This window comes from Chionomys nivalis, assembly GCF_950005125.1.
Source record: "Chionomys nivalis chromosome 23 unlocalized genomic scaffold, mChiNiv1.1 SUPER_23_unloc_1, whole genome shotgun sequence".
In the NCBI taxonomy this organism is placed as follows: Eukaryota; Metazoa; Chordata; class Mammalia; order Rodentia; family Cricetidae; genus Chionomys; species Chionomys nivalis.
In genome coordinates, this window is record NW_026646869.1 from 401,405 (window position 1) to 428,686 (window position 27,282).

Sequence of the window (27,282 nt, forward strand, 5' to 3'; positions counted from 1 at the left end):
ACGCGCACCCACAGTCTGTGCGTGCCCACACACCCCTAAGTCTGTTTCCTACTGAAGAACTGGATGCCACTCTTTGTATACTGTGCAGGGTGACGTTGTAGGTCTGGAGCAAGGTGGAGGGAAGACAGAGGTGATGGCGACCGAAGGGGTGACGACTGTGGCCTACACCCTGGACGAGGGCCTGATTGAGTTTGGAACAGCCATCGATGACGGCAGCTACACCCGGTGAGAGCTGCTAACAGCCAGTGTGGTGCTGAGCCAGTGTGGGCCTAGCAGTGTCACAGCTCAATGGGGCCCTGTAGTCATGGGAGGAGCCTAGACAAAGGGCGGTGTTACTGGCCTTTCTTCCTCCCTCCTGCTGCCCCAGCAGCACCAGGGTTCCCCTCTGCTCCTCCAGATCCTGCTTCATTCCTGTGCTTTCTTCCCTTCCTCTCCAGGGCAACAGCCTTATTGGAGACCCTGGAGATGACCCCAGAAACAGAGGCAATGTTGAGCAAACGCCCGGGAGGCAAGGCAGCTCCACACTGCTGAGAGGTGAGAGCTGTGGAACTGAATGCTGGCCACTAGGAGGCCTGTGGGCTGCTTATGTCCTGTGTGTGGGCACTGCTTCCCACACACCCCAACAACATGAGCCCTTCCTGGTGCACCTACTCCAAACTCCTTCCTACTCTAGATCAATATACCTTTTTAAAAATAGTTTTAAATTCTGTGAATAAGAATGTCGATGTGTTGGTTTGTGCACGTGAGTGCCAGTGCCTGCCAAGGTCAGAAGAGAGTTTTGAACCTCCTGAAGCTGGAGTTCCAGGCGGTTGTGAGCCGCCTTGATAAAGGTGCTGGAACCAGACACCAGTCTCTCCAAGAGCAGTATACACTCCTGATTGCAGAGCTGTTCCTCTAGCTCTGAATATGCCCTAATGTTTTAGCTTCTCCTTTGCAAGGTTTTCCTTTAAGAGGTTGTTTCTTGTTTGTATTATTACTGTCTATATATTTAAAGCTTTTACATTTTTAAAATTTAGTTACTTTGAACTGGGTGTTTTAGTCACTTTTCTATTACTGTGGCAAAACACCGTGACCAAGGCAGCCTATAAAAGCCGCACAAAATGACCTTACAGTTCCATGATAGCGGCAGTGCGAGCAGAGTGGCCTGGACAGCTGAGAGCTCACATCGTGGAACCAGCAAACAGACAGCACTGGAGATGGCAGAAAACTTTTGAAACAGCAAAGCCTCACCCGCAGTGACAAACCTCCTCCAACAAGGCCATACTTCCCAATCCCTCCTAAACAGTTCCACCTCCTGGGGACCAAGTCTTCAGACGTCTGAGCCAGTGGGAGGCAGTCCCATCCACACTGCCACAATGTGTCTGTGTGAGGGTCCATGTGTGGGTATGTCCACATGAATGATGGTCCCTGCAGAGGCCAGAGGTGTAGGATCGCCTGGAACGAGAGCTTCAGGCAGTTATGAGCCTTCATATGTAGATAGTGGGAATTGAACTCAGGTCCTCTGCAAGAGCAGTACACACTCTTAACCACTAAGCCATCTCTGCAGCCTGCCCAAGTCTTTTTAACATACCTCTGTGTCTTTCCTGGGTGTGGCACAGAGGTAATGAACACATTTGGGACCTTAAATTCCTTGAGTTCAAACGTTGGTTCAACTTTTCATCTTGTATAAACTTAGAAAGGTCATTCACCCTTTCCAACCCTGAGATTTGGTTTTCTTCATATAAAATGGGGGCACAGATGACAGTATTTACCACATAGTATTATAAAAGAGAGTGGCGATGGTAATGGTGGTGAAGAACAAGAAAGAATCTGCAAAAGGCTTAGATGTAAGGGTTTAATAATGTCAGCTGTTTCTGGGAAGCAGCTTGAGCTTTTTCATATATACCCCTCCTCCCTTGACCCCATGTAAGCTGTCCGCAAGTTCTCAGGACTCTACCTTGTCTGCCTGTGTGTCTGTCTGTCTGTCTATCTATCTATCTATCTATCTATCTACCTACCTACCTACCTCTCTGTCTGTCTGTCTACTTTTTACCTTTTAAGGTAATAATTTTATTATTACGTATATGACTGTTTTGCTTACACAGGTACCCATGTATGGCTGGCACCCATGGAGGTCAGAAGAGGGTATCAGATCCCCTGAAACTGGAGTGGTTGTGAGCCACTTTGTAGGTGCTGGGAACCAAACTCAGGTCCTCTACAAGAGCAACAAATGCTCTTAACTGCTAAACCATCCTTCCAGCCCCAATTTTGTTTTTGTCTTGTTTTTTTGAGATTTTTTTTTTTTTTTTTTTTGGATTTTTCGAGACAGTGTTTCTCCGTAGCTTTTGGTTCCTGTCCTGGAACTAGCTCTTTTAGACCAGGCTGGCCTCGAACTCACAGAGATCCGCCTGCCTCTGCCTCCTGAGTGCTGGGATTAAAGGCGTGTGCCACCACTGCCCGGCTTTTTTTGAGATTTTGTTTTTAAGCAAAGTCTTGTGGAGCCCAGGCTGGCCTCAAATTTCATATATAGCCAAGGGTGACCTTGGAGTTCTGATCCTCCTGCCTCTTCCTCTCAGTGCTGAGATTGCAGGCTTGCACTGCCTCGCCAGTTTATTCAGTGGTGGAGACCAACCCAGAGCTTAGCGAACACTAGAGTGCTCTACCAGCTGGGCTACACCCCAGCCCAGGTCTTAGACACTACATGCATTCCCAGTCTGATATCTGGTCTGGCCATACGACCACCAGTCCAGACCGCCAGCATCTCCCACCTCAGTCGTACAAAAGCCTCTTCCCTAGCCTTACTGATGTTAGCCTTGTCCTTCAAAATCTGCCCATCACACAGTGGAGACACACAGTGTAGACCAAGTTGACCTCAAACCCAGTGATCTGCTCAGATTCCCCAGTGCTTAGGTTAAAACCGTGTGCCATGACATTTGACCTATTTTTTTTAACTAAGAGGCTAGAGAGATGGCTCATCAGTTAAGAGCACTGCTTGCTCTTCCAGAGGTCCAGGATTCAATTCCCAGGACCCACCTAGAAACTTACAGTCTTCTGTAACTCCAGTCCATGGGATCCAATGCCATCTTCTAGCCTTGGGGAAAATCAGGCATGCATGTGGTGTACAGACCACATGGAACATAGACATATATGCAGACAAAATACCCATACACATAAAATAAATATTTTTTAAAACCATCAATATAGGACCGGCAAGATGTCTCAGTGGTTAAAAGGTCTTGCTGCATAAGCCTACTACTGATGAGTGTTCAATCCCCAGGACCCACAGTAGATGGAGAGAATCAACTCCACAAGCACAGCATAACACAGGCATGCCTGCATCCACACACACGTCATACACACAAACAAACAACTAAAATAATTTTTAAGACCATTTTAATTTTAGAGGGCTGGGGCTTGCCTAACAAGCATGCCGCCCGACTTTGATCCCCAGCACCCCATATACCAGACATATGTTTCGGGTGTGGTCCCTTGGAGAGTTGAATGTCTGGGTCTCTCCTTAGGGGAACTGTGCCGGAGCTTCCCCTTGGGGCTGTGATGGGGTCTCGCATGGTGACCTTCCTGGTTCCGCTCTAAGCGTCGGCTCCTTTCAAAATGACCGCAGCTGCTGTCAGAGGGGCTGTAGTGAGTTCTCTGAGAATGGCTGCGGTGGAGTCTGGAAGGCCTGTGGAGCCTGGACTTAGAGGGACTGCGGTAGCCTCTTCCAGAAGAGCTATGCCTTGTCCTGCCAGAGTGTCTGGAAGGGGGTCTCTCAGAGAGAGTACTATGGCTCCGTTCTGAAGAACTGGCCCATGTTCTCCGAATAGGACTGAGATGGCTCCTTTTTGAGGGGCTGCGGCATCTCTGAAAAGGGGGACTGTGTTGGTTCCTCCCATAAAGACCGAGCTGACCCTTGGGGGAGGAATTATGTCCCCTTCTCTCACAAGGGCTCCTCCCTGAGGAACTGCGAGGCCTTCTCCCAGAAGGGCTGGGTTGGCTCCTCCCTGCGGGACTGCGACCTCTCCCCTTAGAGAGCCTGGGCAGGCTCCTGTCAGAGATACTCTGAGGGGTTCTTCTAGAGGGACTGCGATCCTTCCTCTGGGAGGGACTGCGACATCTCCTCTCCGAGAGGCTTCTGAGGGTTCTGTCAGAGGGACTCGTAGGCTTTGTCTGAGGACTGTGGCGTTGGAGAGAGCTCACTTGTTTTGATTGTTGAGCTTGGTCACATGTTTTCTGCAACCTGTCTTCTTTCTTAGGGGTGGAACCCATGAACCTTTGCTTGATAACAGGTGTGCTGGCCCCTCTGCCATCTCCTGTTAAACAATCATCCTCGTCTTTTTCTTTGGGGTACAAGTTTTTGCTTGACCACAAATTGTCTGGACTAGCCCTGTCCTTAGGCTTCTGTGCAGTGAGAGCCATAACTCTTTGGAATGCCTGCTTTAGGCGCTGAAAAAGCAGCTGGATGAACCTGGGCTGGGAGGATTTCTTTGGTTGTCTCTTTGAAGAAACAGTGCTGGTTTGAGCGGTTTTGATACTCTTGCTTCTTGATGGATCTGTCAGTGTTCCAAAAGGACACTCTTCTGTGGGTCTGTTTTTGTAGAATTTTATGTTTTGCATCTTTCTGCGTCTTGACTTAGCCCATTTTTCATGCCGGTTACTTTCAGAGCCACTCTCTGACGTGGAGAGAACCTCACAGAATTCATAATGCCCAGAGTCTTTGGCTTCTGTCTTCCCTGCCACGCCACAGCTGCCCCATTGCTTTTGCCTCCTGTGAACTGGTACAGAAGCCGGAGACTGGGAAGATCTGGGCTGGAAATCTCTTGTAGAAGTTGGACTCTTGGAAGCTGGCGTATACATTTTAGCTTCCCTGTGCAGTGATGAAGGGCTCTTCGATGTGTCCGCTCTGTTTCTCCCATGATTCTTTGAGATGTGAGGTCTTTTCCTTATGCGCAACCTAAAACCAAGATGCAATCGAGTCTCACCGTGGCCTTCAGGGTTTCTTATAAGGTGGATCTGTGGGTAGATGAGAAGGTAAGACCCAAAACCAGACTGTAACTCATGACCGCACCTATATCCTGAACATTGGCCGCACTGCAAGCAGATGGGGTATTTCAGGACAAGACCTGACCCTGGGGGTGGAGGGACGTTGTGGGGTATTTGACTGCGTAAGAGTTTTGCTGCTACCTTTAGCTGTAGATCTTTAAGTAGATGGAGCTGTTCTGAGTGATCGGTCTTGGTCTGGGAAAAATAACTTGACTTTGAGCGGTGAGACTCAAAAGTTCCTGTCTGTGAATCGCTCTGGGAGGTTTTACTCGGCTCCCTGGAAACAGGATCTTCCCTATTGTAAAGTATCCCGAGAGGAGACTCTGGCTTCCCTAAGGCAGGAAACTGGGCCCCTGTACATGAGACAGGCACGTGCTGAGTGACTTCCTGGAATATATCACTGAGTTTTGAGTTTGTTTTCTTTAGTCCCAATCTAGTACCAGAGTACTGCTGTATTATGGAGGATGTGGATCCGCGTGTCCACATCTTTAAGGGCATTCTTTTCTCGTGACCATGGCCTAAGATATGTCTCTGAATATAGTTTTTGACCACTGACGTCTGTGAAATCGTCCTTGGGCCCCTCTCTAGTAGGCTCTGGGAAAATTCCATCAGTTCAGCTGGAACCCCAAATAAATTCTGAATCGATCGGCAGATATCCATAGTGGCTCCTTCTGTTAAAAACGGTTGAGAACAAAGCTTCCTTTCCATAGTGGTTCCCAGAACATTCCCCAGCATCAGCATATTGGAGAGGTACTTCCTGGGTAGTCGCTGCCTACAGACATGGCTTTCCCAGATGTTCAGTTGTCTGCCCAGGAAAGAACGGATAGAGTTTCTTCGAGCTCCTAATCCTGCCTGAAACTCCGAGGGTAGTAATCTCAGTGGATAAGGAGCATAGCTCTGCAGTAAATTCCCAAATTCTTCCATTTGCTTCTTTTCGGTTGATTCCTTAGTTATGACATCCATATCCCAGATCTCGGGATATAGGGATCCCACAGAGTTCCCTGTTTTATCAGAGGGAAGGACCAAGGGAAGAGCTGGTGACCGCATCCTAATAGTTTCTGTATAGGACTCTGGAGACTGCAAAATGCCAGCATTAGAGTTCTTCATAGTCCGGGCTCTTGACACTTCCGGCCTTCCAGAACCCTGAAGGGGCCCTAATTCGCTTGTTTTGACAGAGCTTGAAATAAATGGTATCGGAGGGCTGCTTATGAACCTAGAGAAGTAATTCTCTGCTTGTAACTTTTCTGATGTTATCATTTCCGAAGCTCTGTTCTGACACACCCGTCCTTGATTCAGATCCATTTCCAGTACTTTAGGAGATTCTCTTTTGATTCCTACAGATTTTCCAGCCTGAAGCCTTTGCTTATGAGTTAATACTGGAGGTTCCTCAAGTGGAAATGTTTGCTGTACGATTAATTCTGGAAAAGTCTCTTGAATATTTGCCCTTCGAGTTCGTTTTATAGGTTTTATCTTGTCTTGAAGATGTGGTCTTGGGAGTAAATTCAAAGGATCCTTTACTTGAGTTCTTGATCTTGTGGCAACTCCTATTGGTTCGACAGCCTGAGGACTTGGTCCTGGTGCCAACTCTTCGGATTTCACAATCAGAAGCAGGGGCTTGGGAAGCAATATCGTCTTTATCACTTGAAAGCCTGATAATTCTATCGTTTCTAAAATATGATGTGTTGGCTCTGCGATTAATTTCTTAGATTGCACATTTTGTAGCCAAAGTCTTGGAGCAAACTCTGCAACTATCCTATCATGCAGTTTGGGAGTCAAATCAACATATTTTGACCCTTGAGAGGTCGGCTCCGGTATCATCACTGACTCTATAACTTGAAGTGGTGGTCCAGGAATCACTGTCAGAGATTCAGAGACTTGAGGAACTTGAAGCTGTGTCTTTGCAGGTTCTGTCATTTGATCGAGTGGCTTTGGACTCACCGTTACGAAGTTTATAATCTGATCCAGTGATTCTATTGGAGTGACGTTCGCTTTTTCAATGCTTGCCTTCTGGGGCGTTGTTAGACCAATTCCTACCTCTTCTGTCTGACATTCCTCAAACGTGAGCTCTACAGAGGCTGTATTTCCCTCAACTTGATTGGTTGGCTGGGTGGCCAACTCTAAGAATTTTTCCCTTTGCAGCCATGGCTTAGAGGTCAAACCTACAGATTCAGGAATCTGAGGTCCTGGTGTTATTCCTGGAGCAGAATCCGGAACATGATAGAATGGCCTTGGTGACGAGGCTACAGATTGTTCCCTTGGGGATCTTTTCTCGGAGCTCCCCATCACAGGTCCTAAGTCTTGAGGATATGGCCATGGAGATTTTTCGACACATTCAGTCTCTCTGTTTACTGGTGTTGAAGTCACTCTAAGAAATTCTTTCCCTTGCTGTCTTACCTTACGAGTTAGCACCGTCATTTCTGTGGCATGATTCTTGAGGTCGAGGGTCATTCTCTTAGATCCTGTGGCTGGTTGGGTCTGTGACTGCTTGAAATCTTTCACTTGAGGCCACGAACAAGAAAGCATCTCCAGGGTTTCTAGGCTCTGGTAGTTTTTCTGTGGGGTCAGTTCTGAGGCGTTTGAATCTTGATCACTTAGTGTTGGAGTCAGATCAGCAAATCCTGGCACTTGAAGCTCTGGCTGCTGCGGCATCCCCAATGATTCTGTGACTGTATCCGTTGGCTTGGGGAACAACCTCATAGATTTCTCTGTTGTTTCTGTGCTTTTGTGTCTAAACCCTTTCGTCATTTCTGAAGATCCCACATCTTCTTGATAAACAGGCAGCGGAATATAATTTTCCAATTTAGGGGCTTGGTACCTGATCTTCGTGTTCATCTCTGCATAGTCCACCAGGTGGTGTACTGGTCTGCACGTCACCTTAGAGGGTTCTGTGATTTGATCATTTGTTTGGGGAATTTGGTTCCCAAATGTCACATTTTGAAGGAATGGACTTGGTGATAAGCCCACAGAGTTTCCACTTCGTGGCAGGGACACTGATGATAATTTCACATGTTTTACACTTTGCCCCCTCAGCTCTGAAGTCAAAGCCTTAAATTTCATACATTGCGACTGCGACTCTGGAATTAAATTTGAAAATTTGACACTCGTCAGTGCTGGTCCTGCCAAGGACTTCCTGGTGGACTCCTGTGTTACTACCATTGGCGTTTCATCTAAAGCAATCTGTTGGCAATTCATACTTTGCTGTTGGGATCCAAGACTCAGCTCCATGGGTTTTAGATCTTGAAGACATGGCTTTGGGGCAAAGAAAGACTGAGCACATTGAGACCCGTGGCATGGAGCGAACTCTGAAGAGTTCCCGCTCTGAGACTGTGACCCTGGCTTCAAACACATAACTGTTTGAAAGCAAGGTCCTGGTGAAAATTCCTTACTTCTGAAGTCCTGCAGACCATATCCAGGTGTCAGGTTTACAGAGTTTGTACAAAGCAATGGCTGTTTGCTCATCTCTGGAAACATTTTATCTTCAGGCAGTGGTGTTGGTAAAACTTCCACAGAGTCCACACCAGTTGACTGAGGCTTTGGAGTCAACATGGGTTGTGCAGTTTGCTGCCGTGACCCAAATTGCTTCTTCAAAAATGGGATCTCTTGAAACTTTGCCCCTACCGATAAGTTAGATGGCTTCACACCTTGAAAAGGGGGTCCAGGGCTCAATAGAACAGATCTTGTACACTGCGATTCTGATCCAGAGGTCGATGCAAAGGACTTTATGTTTTGCAACTGTGGCCCTGAACCAAGCTTTGCTAAATTTATGCGTTGTAATTCTAATCCTGGATTCAATTCAGAAAAATTCACACATTGTTCCTGTGGCCCAGGGTTGTATTCTGCAGGTGCTATACCTGTAATATTTGACCCTGGAGTTAATTCAAGCCTTAAATCTTGCAAGTGCTGTCCTGGGTTAACTGTTATAGGCATCTCTCTTTGAATTCCTGTCCCTGGGTTCAACTCAGGAAACTTCATACCTTGAAGTTTAGGAGCTTCTAAATGTGGCCCAGGGTTGTATCCCATAGAATTTGCAGACTGTGATTCTTGTCTTCGAGTACATGCAGAAGAATTCACATTTTGCAAATGTGTTTGGACACTGCACCAAACACAATTTACACACATATTTTGTGGTGCTGGAAATGTTGTATCAGAATGCATTCCTTGAAGAAGTGGCCCAAGATTATTCCTATTAGAATGTTCACACTGAGGGTTTTGGCTTGGAATGCATGCAGAATTCACACCTTGAAAATGTGCTTTAGAATTGCACTCAGTGGAATTCATACATGGAGGACTTGGCTCCCGGGTGCATCCGGAAGAATTCACACACGGAGGACTTGGTCCTGGGGTGCATACAGAAGAATTGACACACGGAGGACTTGGCTCTGGGGTGCATACGGAAGAATTCACACACGGAGGACTTGGCTCCGGGGTGCATCCGGAAGAATTCACACACAGAGGACTTGGCTCCGGGGTGCATCCGGAAGAATTCACACACGGAGGACCTGGCTCTGGGGTGCATACAGAAGAATTCACACAGGGAGGACTTGGTCCTGGGGTGCATATGGAAGAATTCACACACGGAGGACTTGGTCCTGGGGTGCATATGGAAGAATTCACACACGGAGGACTTGACACTGAAGTGCATGCAGAAGAATTTACATCTTGCAAATTTGGCTCATGATTGCACACAGTAGAATCTACACATTGCAATTTTGGTCCTAAAAGGGAATTCATTCCATTAAAATGTGGCCCAGGGTTGCACATAGTATTTATACGCCAAGGGTCTGGCTCTGGAATGTGTGCAGAGAAATTTGTATTTTGCAAATATGACCCAGGTTTATATTCACTGGAATTTGTATACTGAGAATTTGCATCGGGAGTACATGCAGAATTCACATCTTCCAAATGTGATCCAAGGCAGAATTCCTTAGATTTTATGCCTTGAAGGTCTAGATCAGGGTGCAACTTAGGCGATTCTACATTTTGTGTTCCTGTGTTGGATGTCAGATTTTTACATCCTGGACTCAAGTCACAGAATCGAGACTTAAATTCCAAAAATAACTCATCTGACAGCTTGGACTCTGTGCACACATCAGGAGCTTTTCTCTCTCGCACCTGTTGCTCTGAGTTGAATTCCATAGATGTCAGATCTGGAAGCTTTGTACATACTTCTGATGACTGGATATGTTGCAAATGTGGCCCGTGACTGCAGACTACCGGTTTTATACTTTGAAGCTGTTGCTTTTGACTTAATTTGTGAAATTTCCCATCTTGCTTCAGGTTTCTGGCACTGAGTTCAGAAGGTCCCACACTATAAATTGTGGAGTCCGAGTCCTGCTCAGCAAATCCCACAACCTGCGATTCTGCACCATGATTGATCCCCATATCCTTCACTGCTTGGACATTTGTAGGCTCGGGCTGCAGGCCTTTCAACTTCGATCCAGGCTTGACTGCCTCAGGTTCCATACCTTGAAGATGTAATTCTGGGGTTAACACGGATCCTTTCCCATCCTGGAACTGAGGGATTTTCAGCTGCAAAAGCTTCCTGTCAAGTGCCTTGCCGAAAGTCCGCTGAAGAGATTTTACATCCTGCCACAGTGACTGGGCCACAAAGCCCTTGGGTTTCTCTCCTTGAAGCATATCCTCTGAAAATACTTCAGAAGACCTCATACCCTGCAAGCGTGGGCTAGAACTGACCTCTGTAGATCTTGCATCTTCCTGCTTTATCCCCAGAATTGACGTAGAAGATTTCTCATCTTGTAACTGAGGGCCCAAGTTTAACTCCACAGACTCCCCATTTGGGGACTTTGACTCCACTACCAAAGATTCCCCTTCTTGTAACTCTGGTTTTGGGGATGCCTCAGGGGTTTTTATGAGCTGTACTTTGGGCCTTACAGTCGTCTCTGATGATTTCAGACCTCCCAACTGTATGGATGGTTTCTGGGATTGTGACCCATAATTTTTCCCTAAACACTTCACGCTGTGGAACTCAGGTCCTGGTATCCACTGAATGGATCTTAGACTTCCAACCGGTGGATCTTTGTTTTGATCCACAGTTTTGATTCCTTGAGGTTGTGGCTCTGATGTTAAGTTCAAAGTTTTTGTTTTCTGAAGCCCTAGTGCTAACGGAGAGGTTTTTACTTGCTGTGACTGTGGCTCAAGATGCAACCCTACAGATTTTTCTTCTTGAATTATTTTAGACCTGACAGTCAATTCAGAGGGCCTCACACCCCTCCATTTTGTAGACGGCTTCAATTCTGTAGGTGTGGAACTTTGAAATTGCAACCTCAAGTCTGACCCTACCCATTTCTCATTTTTAAATTCAGATATTGGTATCCATCGGACGGATTTTGTACTTCCCGTGTGTGGCTCTGTGAACACCATAGTTTTCACATCTTGAAATGGTGGCTCTAACATTGGCTCTGAGACTTTCACCTGGTGCTCCTGTGGCCCTGGAGTCACCTGGCATGGTTTCACACTTGGCACCTGGGGTTCATCTTGGGCCTCTTCAGGTTTTACACTGTGAACAACTGGTTTAGGAGTCGATTCAAATGATGGTGTATCTTTAAATTGTACTTTAAATTTGATCTCTTTAGGTTTTTTATCTGCAGGTTTGGCTTCTTGACCTGACTTCATGGACAACACATTTTCTGACTCAAAATGTTTGCTCAGCTGGTCTAAAACCCCACCTTTCCACTCGGGTGATCTTACAGTTATCTGGTCATCCTGTCCAGGCTTGAGAGTTAAATCTGTAGGCGCCATCCCTCGACACGGTTGTGTTGAGACTAAATTCACAAGTTTTACTCCTGGGATTCCTTGTGTTTTGGATATATTCACAGGTTTCAGACTTTGTGGCTTCAAACATGAGATAATCACATGTTTCCTACCCCGCATTTGTGACGGTGCAGTCAGTTCCTTGGGTTTTATACCTTGTAGTTGAGGCACCTGCAACACCTCCATAAACTCATCTTGAAACTGTATCCCTGGTACAAAAGTCACAGGACTCTCTTCTTGCTTTGGTTCAAGTTTCAAACCCATGGCATTTGCATCTTGAACATGTGTATCACGGGCCAGCCCCACAGTCTTCAAGTCTTGAATTGTTGAACCTGGAATCAACTTCACAGTTTTTGTACCATCTGACTGGGAACTACATGGGGATACCACTGTAGATTTTATCCTCTCTGGACATTGTCCTACAGTTAAGACTGCAGATTTCCTATTCTCTAACTGTGGTCTTGAAGGTAGTAACTCAGATTTTAAACCTTTCAAGTTGGGGCCCCGGGGCAGCTCCTCAGGTATTTTATCTCCTGCTTGTTTCCCTGGGGTTAACAGTATAGTTTTGACTTTTCCCCGCTCTGACTTTGACCTTAACTCCATAGATTTCACATATCCCAAATGTGGCCCTGGCGTTAACTCTTCCTGCTTTGACGCTGTGACCTTCTCCACAGGTTTTATATGTCCCAAATGCTGCCCAGGGATCGATTCAGAAGATTCTATACCTTGTGCCTCTGGTCTTCCAACCAACTCAGAATGATCTACACTTGCTAGCTGTATCCCGGGAGTCAATCTCACTGATTCTGCCACTGGTATCTGTGGCTCAGATGGTAGTTTATAAGACATCTCATCTTCAAAGCTTGGTGCTTGATTCCTTGTGACATATGCCCTGTCTTCAAACAGCGTCTCCTGTATTATTAACTCTGGCTTCATCCCTTGCCTCTCTGGCTGTGTGGTAAACTCAAACATTTTTACACACTCCAACTGTAGCCCCGAGTGTAACTCTGAAGTCGTCACACCTTCAGATTGAGTTCCTGATGTTCCATCAAAAAGTTTGACATTTTGCAGTCTCGGCCCAGAGTTAAAACTCACCTGCTTTGTATCGTTCAGCTTTGGGGTCATCTTCGCTAGCTTTGGATTATGTATCCCCAACTCTGGAGTCATAGAATGCATACCATGAAACAATGGTCCTGGAGTTTGCTCCCCAAATTTGACCCCTTGAAGTCTTAGCCTAGAAGTTAACTCAGAAAATTTGGTATCTTGTTGCCGCAGTTCCGGGTTTACCTCCTCAGATATCACGCTTGGATATTGTAGTTCAGAGGCTGGTATTGTGTGTTTCCTGCTATGAAACTCTGATACTTCCATAGGTAGAACAAGCTTCCTATCTTCAACCTGTGGCTCTTGGCTTAATGGCAAAAATGATTCTGGCAAAAGTCCCTGAGACTTCCTATCTTGAAAGTGAATACCTGGTATGACCTGTGTACATCTGAAACCTTGGTGCTTCGGCTCAGGGGTCAGATCAGAGAATTTCACAGCTTGCAAGCATGGTCCTACATTTACTTCCACAGGCTTCACATGTTGCAGTTTTGCTTCTGGAAGATTTGGCCCCGGGATACAATCTGATGATCTGATTTTTGGTACTGGGGAACATGAGAGTGCCTCATCAGATTTCACACCATAACGTGGGGGGCCTGAGATGAAATTTCCTCGTTTTCCCCCTTGGTAGAACGCTGGAAATCTGATACTTTGCAGTTGTGGCCCTGGAATCAACCCAGATTTGATACTTAGCTGCTGTGGACCTAGATTTAAATGCACAGATTTCACTTTCAGGGGCTGTGTCTCCTCAATCAGTTCCTTCGGGGATGGACTCTGTGGCCCTGACTCTGGCTTTGTCTTTTCAGGACCTACCTCTCCTAGAGACAACTGTCGTGTTACATTTACAGATTCCTCATTTTGCAACTGTGATTCTGTATCCATTTGCCTAAGTTTGACTTCGAGCTGGGGCCCTGGGATCACATCTTTAATGTGTGGTTTGGGTCCTGTAGTTAGTGCGATAGGCTCTGCAGCTAGTACAGGTGGTTCACCAATTACTTCCACAGACTGCAAGTGTTGAGCCAAGGACTCCGATTTCTCACCTTGCACTCCTGGTTCTAGACCCAACTCCAGAGATCCCATTTCTGAATATGGTTCTATCATGGCCCCCTGAGTATCATCAACTTTAGGAAATGTTAATCTGATAGTCTCTCTGTCTTCGTACTCTGGTTTTAGAGTTATTTCTGATAAGTTAGTAACTTCTGAACACGTTTCTAGAGTCCCATGAAGAAACTTCCCATCTGAGGGCTGTGATTCTGGGGCCATCACCGCTGAGTTCATATTCTGCACTTCTGAGTCTGGTAGCAAATCCGGAGCATCTTTAATTGCATTTTGTGATTCTGGAGTCTCTTCCATCTCTTTTACAACCTGGTTCCTAGTTTCAAGAGTTTCTTGGAGTGGTGGTGAGTACATCTCCATAGAGTCTGAGGTTTGGCGCAGTGGTATCAGCCTCATTCCTAATGCTGATTGTGTCAGCTCAACAGATTCTTCCACCTGATGACAAATGTCAGAGCCCACTCTTTCTTCTGGGGCTTGACGCCGTAGGGCCAATTCTGCAGGTTCCAGGAAATGATAACTTGGGTCGGGGTTCACTTCTAAGGGTTTTACCGCACAAAGGTGTGTGCTTGGGACCAATTCACTAAGATTCACACTTTCCACCAGTGCCTCGGGAATTAAACTCCTACCTTCTACCAACAGAGTCTTTCTGTCTTCGAGCAATGGCACATGGGCTGTCTTCTCAAAGCTGGTGCTTTGTGAATATGGTTTTCGGGTCAAGTTCGCAGATTTCTTATCTTCAAGTGATGGTCTTGGAGCCAACTCCACCATTTTTGAATCTCCTTGTAACTCCTGCGATAGGGCTGAATGAACAACCCCTTGCATACCTTGAGTCTGTGAACCAGGGGTCAAATGTACTGATGTATCACTTTGCCCCTGTGGACCTGGGGCCAGCCCAGCAGCCTGTATGTTTTGGAGTTGTGCTTCAACTATCACTTGGCCAGATTTCACATCTTGAAGTTGAGATTCAGGGGCCGATGGCACAGATTCCTCACTTTGCAATTGTGGCATGTGGGTTAATTCCTCAAACTGCATAGTCAGCTGATGCAATTCTAGGGTCAAATCTGTAGATACTGCTCTTGAGGTCGGTGGTCCATATTTTACCTTTTCTGGGACTAAATCCATGGCTATGTCCACAGATTTCATATTTCGCAATCTTGGATCTGGGATTAAGGGCTCAGATTTTACGTTCTGTAACTCTGGCTGTGGAGTCAAACCAGGAGGCTCTACAACTTGGAGTGGTGGGATCATTCCCACCCCATGTGGCGCCTGTACTATCGGGGTCACCTTTAGAGCATGCGGGGACTGACCTGATGGTAGCAGAATCACTCCTGATGACGCTAGGGCTGTAGACGGTAGCTGTGGAGGTATGCCTCGAGATTCTGCTGCTCCTCTTGGGACAGCAGAAGTCAGAACGTCTGGCTGAGTTGGTAGTGGGGTCAAATTTTCAGTTTGGATCAAAGCCCGAGGTTCTGTAATGTGTGGCTGTCCTGGTGGAATTTTCTGCATGAAATCCATGGTTTGTTGTGCCACTGGGGTTGCTTTTGTATAATCAATGGCTTTAGGAAGTGCACTTGAGCTAATTTCCAATATATTTTCATGTATTGGACCGGGAGCAATCCCAATGTGTTCTGGGGCTTGATTCTGTGGCCCCAAGGTCGTGTTCGGTGTTCCCATGACTTTATGCTGAGGCTGGGGGATCACTTCCACAGTTCCCAGAACTGATTGCTGTAGCCCTAGACTCTTATCTTCTGGTCGTATGGCTTGGTAGCCATGCAATGTATCCACCTTTGCCGACTCCATGACTTGGTATTGTGGCTTTGGGGCTATTTCTGCTGGTTCTATGACATGTGGGTATAATTCATTAATCAGCCCCATGGAATCCATGATGCGAAGCAATTTCTCAGGAGTTACCTTCATATTATCTGTGACTGGACTCAGTCTTGAGGCCATACTCTTTGATTCTGTAGCTGAATGCTGAAGACTTGTTACTGTTTTTTGTTCAATTACTTGATCTGATGGCCGAGGAGTTAGACTCACTGTTTCTGCTTGATTTGGTGGCTGCGGGGGAAACCCCACGCTGTCTATCACCTGCGCGTGTGATTCTGGGATCATTCCCATCAAGCCCATAACCTGAAGCAATGCCACTGGAGTAACCTTTATGCTGTCCGTGGCTGAGCGTGGTACCTGGGCTGTCAGTTCCACGTCAGTTACTTGTGCCCTTTGTGGCTGTATCCTTTTTTCTGGAAGACCTAGGACCCTCTGGTCTATATTCAGCTCTAACACATGCCTTGGATCTTTTTTCAGTGAACCGTTTTCTTCCCGAACTATGTTAATGGGAGCTGGAGTGCCCATTGATATAACTACAGGGTTGTAGCTAAGAACCTGGCGGTCATTAGCAGACTGTAACTGCTTGTTTGAGGTCAGCGGCTGTGACACTTCCGTCCTGCTTAATTCAGAATTCACCCCAATGTTTACATGGACATGAAACGATGGAGCATCTGGAGATCGGCTGGTATTTTGCTCAGCCCTCTGAGGGAGGAGTGTAGGTAACTGAGTTTTGGGGAGCCCTTGTTCAGGGACTCCTTGTACATCCAGCAAATGATTCAGTATTTCCCAGGATTTCTTCACAGGCAGAGGCACCACTTGTGCCCGCAAAGTAGAAACCTTATGAGACATGTGTCCTTCCAGTTCTCCTCTGACTAAAGGAGAGAGCTGGAGTGGAGCCCGTACTAGGGGTGGGCCTGGGCTCTCATTCAAAACCGAATTTGGCCCAAGATCTGATTGGGCCAAATGATTCTTTCTCTTATTTCTTGTATTCTCTTGTTTGCAAGAATCTAGGTTTTCTAAAACTGAATTAATAAAAAAGCGTTGAGTTTTTAAGGGAGGAGGAGCTGCCAGATTTTGAAAAAGATCTGCTTTCTTAAGATCTGCCTGCTGAAAAATAGGCAGGGATGAGCCCTGGCTCCTGGGAGCGGGCGGTTCCTTTCGGGAGAAAGCAGGTAAGCTATGGCTGTGCAATTGCCACGTTGCTCCTCCAGGAAAGACTGGAAGATAAGATGGGTTCGAGCTGTCACTGGATGATACAGCAGACTCACTGGATGATACAGAGGACACGCTGGAGTCATAAGAACGGTTTCCCGCCGTACAGTAGCAAGAAGGTGGGATAGCCTCCCGACCCACAATGTCAGAGACGGAGGAGGAAGATAAATCTTGCGAGTCTTGTAGACTTAAAAGTGTTGACCTGACAAAAAGAAATGTTTTCGTTTTCTTTGGGATCAGTAGGCATAAAATTAGTAAGGAGAGAGAGTGGTTGTTTCAAGTTCAAAACATTTTTGATCTAAGGGAGAGATGAAAGGAGGGCTTGCATTCACAAACATCAGTTGTTTATGTAAAGAATCCCTCCACCAAGAGCAAAATGTGTGAGTCAGTGAGGAAAGGACATGCTGTACAAAGAGAGAAGCTGAGTTCCATCCCCAGGACCCACATGAAAAGAAAGGGACACAGTGCCCCAGTGCTGGGGAAGCAGAGAGAAGTGGGTCCCCTGGGGCTCACTGGACAGCCAAGGCTAATTATCTCAAAAATCCAGCTGATGGCTCCCCAGAAATGACACCCAAGTTTTGTAGATACATACATGCACACACACACAACCTGTGCTTGCCATTAAGCCAGAAGACCTGTGTTCGATCCCCAAGAACCACATGTCAGAAGGAAAGAACTGACTACTGTGGCTTCTCCTCTGACCACCATGTACATGATGTGGTACACATGTGCACACATGCACAAAAATAATAAATAAATACCTAAATAAATGTGATGTGTACACACACATTTTGGGGCCTAGAGATATGGCTCAGCAGTTAAGAGTAGTGTCTGCTCTTCCAGAGGACCCAAGTTTGCTTACCAACACCCACATGGTAGTCTACAAACATTTCTAACTGCAGTGCCAGGGGATCCAATGCCCTCTTCTGGCCTCTGTGGGCATCAGGCATGAATGTGGTGCACAAACACACATGCAAGTAAAATACCCATATAAAACATGGAATAAATAAAGCTTAAAATAGTATTCTCCATTGCTCAAACTCAAATTTCTTTTACCTCCCTCCTTTTACTCCCTCTCTCCCCTACCCAGAAACTCTGTTTTCTGACCTTGCATTTTCCAGATGTTGGAGGATCTGTTGAAGACTCCTGTCTATTGACGAGAATACATATTCCTCGCTCCAGCCCATAGAAAGTCCTGAAATACTGAACACAAAAGGGGATGTCAGTAGAACTGAAGTGATATTAAAGTACCAGTAAGCCAGCCAATAAGAATAGGAAGTTAATTTAGGAAGGAGGCAATTGCTGTCACAGTAAACGAAGTAAAAGTCCCAGGATTTTACACACAGCATCTACGGTTAAGATGGTGTTGCAGCCAGGATTTCCATTGTTGTGCTGAAACACGATGGCCACAAGCTTAGGGGGACAGGGTTTGTCTCAGCTTACAGTTCTCAGGTTACACTCCATTGCTGACGGAAGTCATGGTAGGACCTCAGGGCAAGATGGACCCAGGAGGCAGCAGCTGATGCAAAGGCCGTGGAGGAACCCTGCTTACTGGATTGCTTTCATGGCTTGCTCACCTTGCCTTCTTGTGCTACTTGAAACCACCAGTGCATGGGTGGCATCACCCACAGTGAGCTGGACCTTCCTATATCAATCATCAATTAAGAAAATGTAGCTGGGCAGCGGTGGCACACGCCTGTAATCCCAGCACTTTGGAGGCAGAGGCAGGTAGATCTCTGAGTTCAAGGCCTGTCTGGTCTACAGAATGAGTTCTAGGACAGCCAGAGAAGCCCTGTTTTGGAAAACCAAAAAAAAAAAAAAAAATTTAAAAAAAGCAGCACAGGCTTGTCCACAGGGCAATCTAGAGAGGGCAATCTCTTCCAAAATGATGCCAGTTTGGATCATGTTGACATGAAACCAGCCATCATGGTATTTGTCATAGGACAGTCTGAAGACAGACTCTGCTTACCATGTTAGATCAGCTTCAATGACATTCATCATTCCAGCTTTTTTCAGCTGTGAAACTGTAACAGGAGTAAAGAGACCATGAGCATAGTGACTACTGACATCATCTAACAATTAGGGGAGCAAAGATGAAGTCACATCGTGAAACTGATGAGTGGTACGGCCCAGGTATCAAGTTTTGTTTTGCAAGCAAACTATACTGTCTTCATCATGTACTAGAAGTGACCCCGGAATGCTGTAGTGAGGGACACAGAGGTTCCCAATACATCTTTTCCTTTAAAGATGTCTACCCCACATCCACATCCGTGGTAGCGGAATAAAGGAGATGGACCTCCCTCACCAAACTCTTGGTAGTTAATTTTTGCCCATTCTCCTTTCCCATATTTTGGGCTTTCCATGAAAATATATGGGACAGAGAAGCACAAGGAAAGCAAACAATGTAGGAATTATGGAGCTGTCTGCATGACTTTGGAAGTGAAGATGTCAGAAAGATGGGGGTACTCTCCAGGAACACCCTCTTTTTCCACTTTCTTCCACCCGCTGTTCAAGACTAGAGTTTGAAAGCATGGCCCACGGTTGATCAGTCACCAGCCTTGAGCTGATCAGTAAGGGAGAGAATCATTCTGACCGGTCATTTTCTGGATTTGTTTTACATCCTGTTGCTTGGAAATCTAGAGAAACACACAAAAAGAAACAAAGTCAGGTTTATGCTCTAGATTGGGGGTTTTATGGACAACACTTCTCACCTTATCTATGGGATATTGACACATTTCATATCAGGTATCAACACGGTTGTCATCTGTAACCATATTATTACTTACCATCTCATCGAATAACGTGTGAATAATTTATTAAATATACTGAGGGACCAGCAAGATGGCCCTGTAGGCACAGGTATTTGACACCAAGCCTAATGACCTGAGTTCCATCTCTGGAGCCCACAGAGTAAAAGAAGAAAAGCAATTTCCACAAGTCGTCTTCACCTCCACACGCGTGCCATGGGCATTTGTACATGGATGTACACACATACAAATTAGTCCTAGATTATTGTGTATAGTACTGAGACTCTAGAGATAAATATGAGTCCTGTACTCTAGAGACTTGCATTCATAAGGAAAATAGTCAACCAAACAGGTAAGATGCCATGTGGGAGCCAGCAAAACGACTCAGTGGCTAAAGATACCTGTGGCCAAGCCTTGGCAACCTATGTTCAATCCCTATCACCAGTATGGTACATGAAAAGACTCTTTCAGGTTGTCCTCTACGTCCACATGTCCCTGGCCCCATGCCCTATGTACACATGTACACACACACACACAAAATATAATTTTCATTTTGTTTTGTTTTTGTTTTTCGAGACAGGGTTTCTCTGAGAAACCTGGCTGTCCTGGAACTTGCTCTGTCGATCAAGCTGATCTGGAACTCACAGGGATCCCACTTCTGCCTCGTGAGTGCTTACAAATGTAATTTTTAAAAAATGGGGTACCTCACTCAGGATAGTGTTTTCTAATTCCATCCATTTGTATGCAAAATTCAAGATATCATTATTTTTTACTGCTGAATAGTACTCTAATGTGTAAATGTGCCACATTTTCTTTATCCATTCTTCAGTTGTGGGCCATCTAGGTTGCTTCCAGATTCTGGCTATTACAAATAATGCTGCTATGAACATAGTTGAACAAATGTCCTTGTAGTATGATTGAGCATCTTTTTGAGGTAACCCAGACCCAAAAAGATGAATATGGTATGTACTCACTCATAAGCGAATACTAGCTATAAACAAAGGACATTGAGCCTATAATTCATGATCCTAGACAAACTAAGTAATAAAGTGAACTCTAAGAAAAACATATATAGATCCACCTGGAAAGTCGAAATAGACAAGATCGCCTGACAAAATTGGGAGCACGGGGTGGATGGAGAAGGGAGGGGAGAAGGGAAAGGCTAGGGGAGAAGGAGAGGAGTGAGGAGAACTTGAGGGAATGGGATAGTCGAGATGGAGGAAGGACAGAGATGAGAGCAAGGAAAGAGATAGCTTGATTGAGGGAGCCATTATGGGGTTAACAAGAAACATGGCTCTAGATATAGGAATTCATAAGGATGACCCCAGCTAAGACCCTAAGCAATAGAGGAGAGGGAGCCCAATCTTAATTTGCCCTGTAGTCAGACTGATGAATATCTTAAATGTCAACATAGAACCTTCATTCAGCAACTGATGGAAACAGAGGCAGAGACCCACTTTGGAACACTGGACTGAGCTCCCAAAGTCCAGTTGAAGAGTGGAAGGAATGAGAATATGAGCAAAGAGGTCAAGATCACGATGGGTTCACCCACTGAAACAGTCTACCTGAGCTAATGGGAGCTCACCAACTACAGCTAAACTGGGAAGGAACAAGCATAGGATCAAACTAGGCCCTCTGAATGTGGGTGGCAGTTGTATGGCTGGGCAGATTGCGGGACCACTGGCCCTACTGCATGCGCTGGCTTTTTGGGAACCTACTCTCTTTGGATGGATACCTTGATCAACCCAGATATAGTAGAGAGGGCCATGGACCTTCCCCAAAGCAATGTGCCTTAACCTCTCTGAGGATGGATGGGGTAAGGTGGGAGGTGTGTGGATGGAGTGAGAGGAAGGGAAGGAGTGGGAATTTGGATTGGTGTGTGTAATGAAGGGAGATTGTTTGTTTTCTTTTTTAAATATAGAAATAAAGATGGGGTGGGGTAAATGTCATAGAAATATATCAGCCGAGCTGTGGTGGCGCACACCTTTAATTCCAGCACTTAGGAGGCAGAGGCAGGTGGATCTCAATGAGTTCAAGGCCAGCCTGGTCTACAGAGTAAGCTCCAGGATAGCCAGGGCTACACAGAGAACACTGTCTCAAAAAAGAAGAAGAAGAAGAAGAAGAAGAAGAAGAAGAAGAAGAAGAAGAAGAAGAAGAGGAGGAGGAGGAGGAGGAGGAGGAGGAGGAGGAGGAGGAGGAGGAGGAGGAGGAGGAGGAGGAGGAGGAGGAGGAGAGAGAAAGGAACAGAAAACAAAGAAAGATATCAGTGAACACAGAAGACCACGATTCATTTCTTAAGAAAGAATGGAAGAATTGCCATTTGGGGTAGATATCAAAGAGTCAGTGGCTTTTCAGGCAAGAAACTCGGTTTTATGGACATGTTACTAGTATGCAGATTCTTATTCTTTGTCTTCTATTGGTTACATGGATCCTGTTCTTACCCAGCATTCAACAGTCAGTGCTGCTTGCCCATACAAATCCCTACTTTCCCCGTCTTCTCTAGAACATGGATCCAAAGGCTCCAGGACCTATGCTTCTTGGATTGCTACTTATAGGACTCAAATAAGTTCTTTTAACTTTACAGGTTCGGGTTGAATTGATTATCACGTGTCAAAGAGTGAGAAATCCGGTATGGGAACAAAACAAAACAAAAACCCGAGGAGCAACAGTGAAACCTCAGAGGCCACCCCGAAATCCTAAGTCACGCCAGTGTCAGACTCTAGAAAAATCTGGGTTAGCGAAAGAGTTGGGACAAAGAATGCCCTGTATAAAGTAACTAAGACCTTATTTACAAAAAGAAAAGTTCTCAAAGTGTCACATGCTCAGAGGAAACAAGGCGCCCTTCTCTGGGAACCCAGACTGTGTCCCTGGGGAAAGAGAAGCGAGTTGCAGTCTGGACTCCTCGCTGATCTCTTCTTTACTGCAGAAGCAATGTTACCGCTACCCTAAGCTCCCATGGCCACAATTTCCCCAGTGGACCATGACCTTGGGAAACTGAGCAGAACTGAACCTTTCTCCCAATGAAGTCACTTCTGTTAGAGCAGTCAGGGGACAGGAAAGGAGCTAAGACAGTGGCAAATAACAAAGAGAAAAATAAAAGTGTATCATTTCTCAATATGGGATGCGGAGACGGATGCTAAGAGGATTGCGAATTCAAATGTGGGGTGCTGGAGAGGTGGCTCAAGAGTTAAGAGCGCTGGTTGCTCTTGAAGAGGACCCAGGTTTGGTTCCCAGCACCCACACCGTGTCTTCTAACTGTAACTCCGGTTTCAAGGGACCTGGTGCTGTCTTATGACCCCTGAAAGCACCAGGCAACATGTGTTGTCATGTACACAGGCAGGCAAAAATCTCATACACAGAAAATAAAACAATTCTTATTTTTTTAAAAAAAAAATTCAAGTGTGAAAAAAAATGTGAATTTTTTGTTGTTTTCTTTCTTTTTTTCTTTTTGTTTTTTCTTTCTTTCTTTTTCTTCCGAGAGCGAAGGGTTCCTGACTGTCCTGGAACTCACTCTGTAGACCAGGCTGGCCTCAAACTTAGACATCTGCCTGCCTCTGCCTCTGAGTGCTGGGACTAAAGGCGTACAGCTCCCCAATACCCCGCTGGCTACTACTGCGAATTTTAAAGAATTCAGGTGTGAAAGACTGGAACAGAGAAAATAAATGTGTTTTTTTGTAAAGCCCTACAATCTTGGGCAATGAACTAATTAAAGAAAGTTTTTTGTTTGTTTGTTTTCGAGACAGGATTTCTCTGTACAACAGTCTTGGCTGTCCTGGAACTTGCTTTGAAGACCAGGCTGGCCTCAAACTCACAGAGATCCCCCTGCCTCTGCCTCCAGAGTGCTGGGATTGAGGGCGTGCGCCATCACCTCCCGGCTGAAAGAAAACTTTTTAAAAACTATAATTGCTAAAAGGATAGATCTTAAATTTCTGATCATACACATGAAAAAAACCTGAAAAGCGTGTTAACTAGCTTGATTTAATTATTATGCAATGCACGAAGCAAAACATATTATGCTTCATAAATATGTATTTGCTAATAACATTTTCTTATGTGTATGAGTGTTTACTTGTGTGTATGTGAACCATATGCATGCCTGGTGCTCTTGTGAGTCCAGAAGTTGGTGTCAGGTTCCCTGGAACTAGAGTTACAGATGGTGAAATCTCTATGGATTCTGGGAATTGAACCTGGGTCCTCTGCAAGAACAGCAAGTGCCCTCAATCACTAAGCAATCTCACCAATTGATATCATTTTTAATCCAGCAGAGGACACCCCACATGCTCATTTAGAAGCGCTCAATGACAAATTTACCACATATTTCTAGGCCCTGGAAACTGCCAGCAGATTCGGCTTCACACTGAAAAGTTGCAGCAGATGATTCTCAGTTTCTATCAGTTACTTCTATTGCTGCGTCAGCTGCACTAAAGCGGACTGAGGAAAGAGGAAGGAACGGTGTATTTTGAGGGTCAGACCATCACGGTGGGGAAGGCGGGCCTTAGCTGGTCACATTCCAGCCCCAGTCAGAGAGAGATGAGTGGCGGTCAGCTGGTTGACACCAAAGTCCCTGGAGCCATGCTGCCCACATTTAGAGTGGGTCTTCCCACTTCAATAACACAGTCTACAAACTCCTTCACGGGCATGCTTATCTTAGGAGACTTGAGTCAGCGTCGAGTTCACATTATCTGAGTGCTCCTCAAACTACCTTCAAACCATGAATTATAAAGTGTTTCTGGATTGATGGTGCCATCCTTGAAGGCAAATGAAATGCCTTTGAGGAAATTCCTAGGCTTCGAAACTCCTACAAAGCCAGATTACGGTGGCTCGTCCGGAAACCCTCCTCTCTGGAGGGCGACCTGAAAGGATTGCCATGAGTTCAAGACCATCTTAGGATATCTAGCAAACTCCCAGCTAGCCTGGGCTTCAGAATGAAATCCCACTTCAAAACAAACATCTGAACTTGGTTGATGAACGCCTTTAATCCCAGCAAAATGGCTATTTAAAAATTTCTCCTAGTCAATTTAAAATTCCCATGTGGTGAAAGATCTGAAGAGGGTATGGACAGTGCAGCCTAGAGAGGTAAAATGGAGTCAACGAGCATAGGAGATACAGCAATAAGAGCCCCAGAGGCAAGGGCAGCAAGAATGTAGCAAGACATTACTTGAAGATCAGTAATACTGAACTACATAGAAAATCAGTATTTTCTGTTCAGTTTTCCAGGACTCTGAAACCTGCTTTATTTTTATGTATGTTTGCGCGTGGGTACGCATGTCCCTGTGGGTACACAAGTGTACAAGGGTGTGTCTGCCTATGTGGCGGGTGCACATGGAAGCCTGAAGTCAGCGTTGGTGTCATTCCTCTGGTACCATCCACCTTGATTTTTGAGACAAGGCCTCTCATTGCTAAGAAGTTTATAAACTAACTGGGCAGGGAGCCCCAAGAGTGCACCTGTCTCTACCCCCAACCCCAGTGCTGAGGTTACAAGCGTGTGCCGCTGAACACAGATGTCTTACATGATTCTAGGATCAAAGTCGGGTCCTCATGTTTGCCAAGCAAGTGCTTTACTGATCTCTGCAGCTCTGAAAACTGCTTTGAAGCAGTCTGTCCTTGGATTTAATAACTAGGAACTTGTGAGAACTGAGAAGCACTGACGTGTAAGAGCTGTGACGGCAGACGCCGAAGAACAGCTGAGTTAAGTACATTCAAAACTGCTGGAAGAGAAAGAGAAAGAATTCTAATACTTGTCCCCGAATAAAAGAGCTATCATAGCCACATGAATAGTGAGGTGAAGAGCTGGTGTGTTTTCAGAAACATCAGGCATCAGAAAATAGCAGAATAAATTCTTCAATGTGCTAAAAGAAAACAACCGCCCATCCTGACTTACACTTTGTAAAACTACTCAAAAATGTAAGATAGGGCAGAGAAATTGCTATTGAACGTTAAACATAGGACACCTAACTGGGTAGGCGAGATCTTACAGAATGATGATGAATATAAACATTTGGAATTTATTCAAACAATGTATGGATGTTTGATGTGACAGAGACACTTGCACATCAGCGTTCACCGCAAGCACCATTCATAACAACTAAGTTATGGAGCCATGTGTGAGCAGCCGCAGAGGGATGGGCGTTAAATATGTCCGTATACTCAATGCATTTTTTTCTGTCATGAAGAAGAAGTTACACACTTTTCAGGAAAAGGGATGCAACTGGGGCTCATCTGAAGTCAGCTAAGCCAGCCTCAGAAGGACCAGCACCAAATGATCTTTCTCATTTGTAGTTCCTAGATTTTATATAGATACAAAAAATCATAAGCGTAACCATGCCGCTAAAGCAGAAATGTAATTACCTGTAAGAGTAAATGAAACCAATGGGGAGACAGTGAAGACGAGTGGGGAGGAAAGGGGGATTGTGCTCAATGTACAACACTTACTCTATGAAATTATCCTTGTGGAACAATGCCATATACAACAGAGATACACCGTGAAGATGATTTTTTAAATAACGCATAGCTATTTAAACATAACACAAGGATCAATACATTACACCATACTAACAGCATAAGTAGGAAACTGTCATGTCATCTCACTGGTGCAGAAAAATAAAAACAAACATCCAACAAATTAGAAATACCAGGGAACTTCCCCCGACATACACTGGGTCCAGTGCTATCCCCCAACTTGATATGTAGAAACCCTAACCCCAAGGTAATAGTGTTAGTAGGTGGGGTCTTTAGGAGGTAGCTATGTCATGAGATAGAAAACTACAAAACATTGTCGTAGAAAGTAAATAGTAATTAAGACATTCTTTGTTCATGATTGGAAGGTTTGATGCTAAAATGACATTACAAACACAATCTATAGATTCTGTAGGGATACTACACAATTCCTATCCAAGGCCCTCTTTTGTATAAATGACAACTCTGTCCTAAAAATCCCTGTGGAATTACAAAGGCCCCTCAGGAGCCAAAACAATCTTGAAAAAGAAGAGTTGGAAGGCCCATATTTTTTGATTTTAAAACTTTGTACAGAGCTGGGTGGTGGTGGCATAAACCTTGATCCCAGCACTCGGGAGGCAGAGGCAGGCAGATCTCTGTGAGTTCGAGACCAGCCTGGTCTACAGAATGAGCTCCAGGACAGCAGGGCTGCACAGGGAAACCCTGTCTTGAAAAACAAAGCAAAACAAAGAAAAAGAAAAACTGTGTACAAAACAAAACTACAGTGCTCAAAAATAGTTGTGGTTTAAGAATCTAATATTAAAAATCAGCTGGTTCTCTATAAAGATTCCATGACCATTCAATGAAAAAAAAAAAAGAACCTTCAACAAATGGTGCTGGGACAACTGCATAACCACGTGGAAAGGAATGAAATTGGGCCTTTACTTCATATCCTATTTAAAAACAAACTTGAGATGGAGTAAAAACCTAAATGTAAGAACTACTTAAGTCATGAAACTCTTTACAAATAGAAAAGAAGGGGGCTGGAGAGATGGCTCAGTGGTTAAGAGCACTGGCTGCTCTTCCAGAAGTCCTGAGTTCAATTCCCAGCAACCACATG

General features: G+C 45.3%; 1 protein-coding gene and 1 pseudogene across 2 annotated transcripts in view; one reads left to right on the forward strand and one right to left on the reverse strand.

Moving 5' to 3' along the window:
• Positions 1 to 1,473, forward strand: part of LOC130869027 (intraflagellar transport protein 172 homolog) — a 25,998-nt pseudogene extending 24,525 nt beyond the window's left edge.
• The window catches only part of LOC130869022 (uncharacterized), a 37,029-nt gene continuing 11,219 nt past the window's right edge, over positions 1,473 to 27,282 (reverse strand). The window contains exons 2-4 of one of the 2 annotated variants that reach the window (XM_057761135.1): positions 18,950 to 19,616; positions 18,088 to 18,183; positions 1,473 to 17,182 (exon numbers count right to left, since the gene is read on the reverse strand). In XM_057761135.1, the coding sequence (XP_057617118.1) occupies positions 3,379 to 17,182; positions 18,088 to 18,183; positions 18,950 to 18,981 (13,932 nt within the window). In that variant the 5' untranslated portion in view covers positions 18,982 to 19,616 and the 3' untranslated portion in view covers positions 1,473 to 3,378. Of the gene's footprint in view, positions 17,183 to 18,087; positions 18,184 to 18,949; positions 25,787 to 27,282 lie in introns of those variants that run through there. The other variant, XM_057761137.1, reaches the window with a different exon arrangement.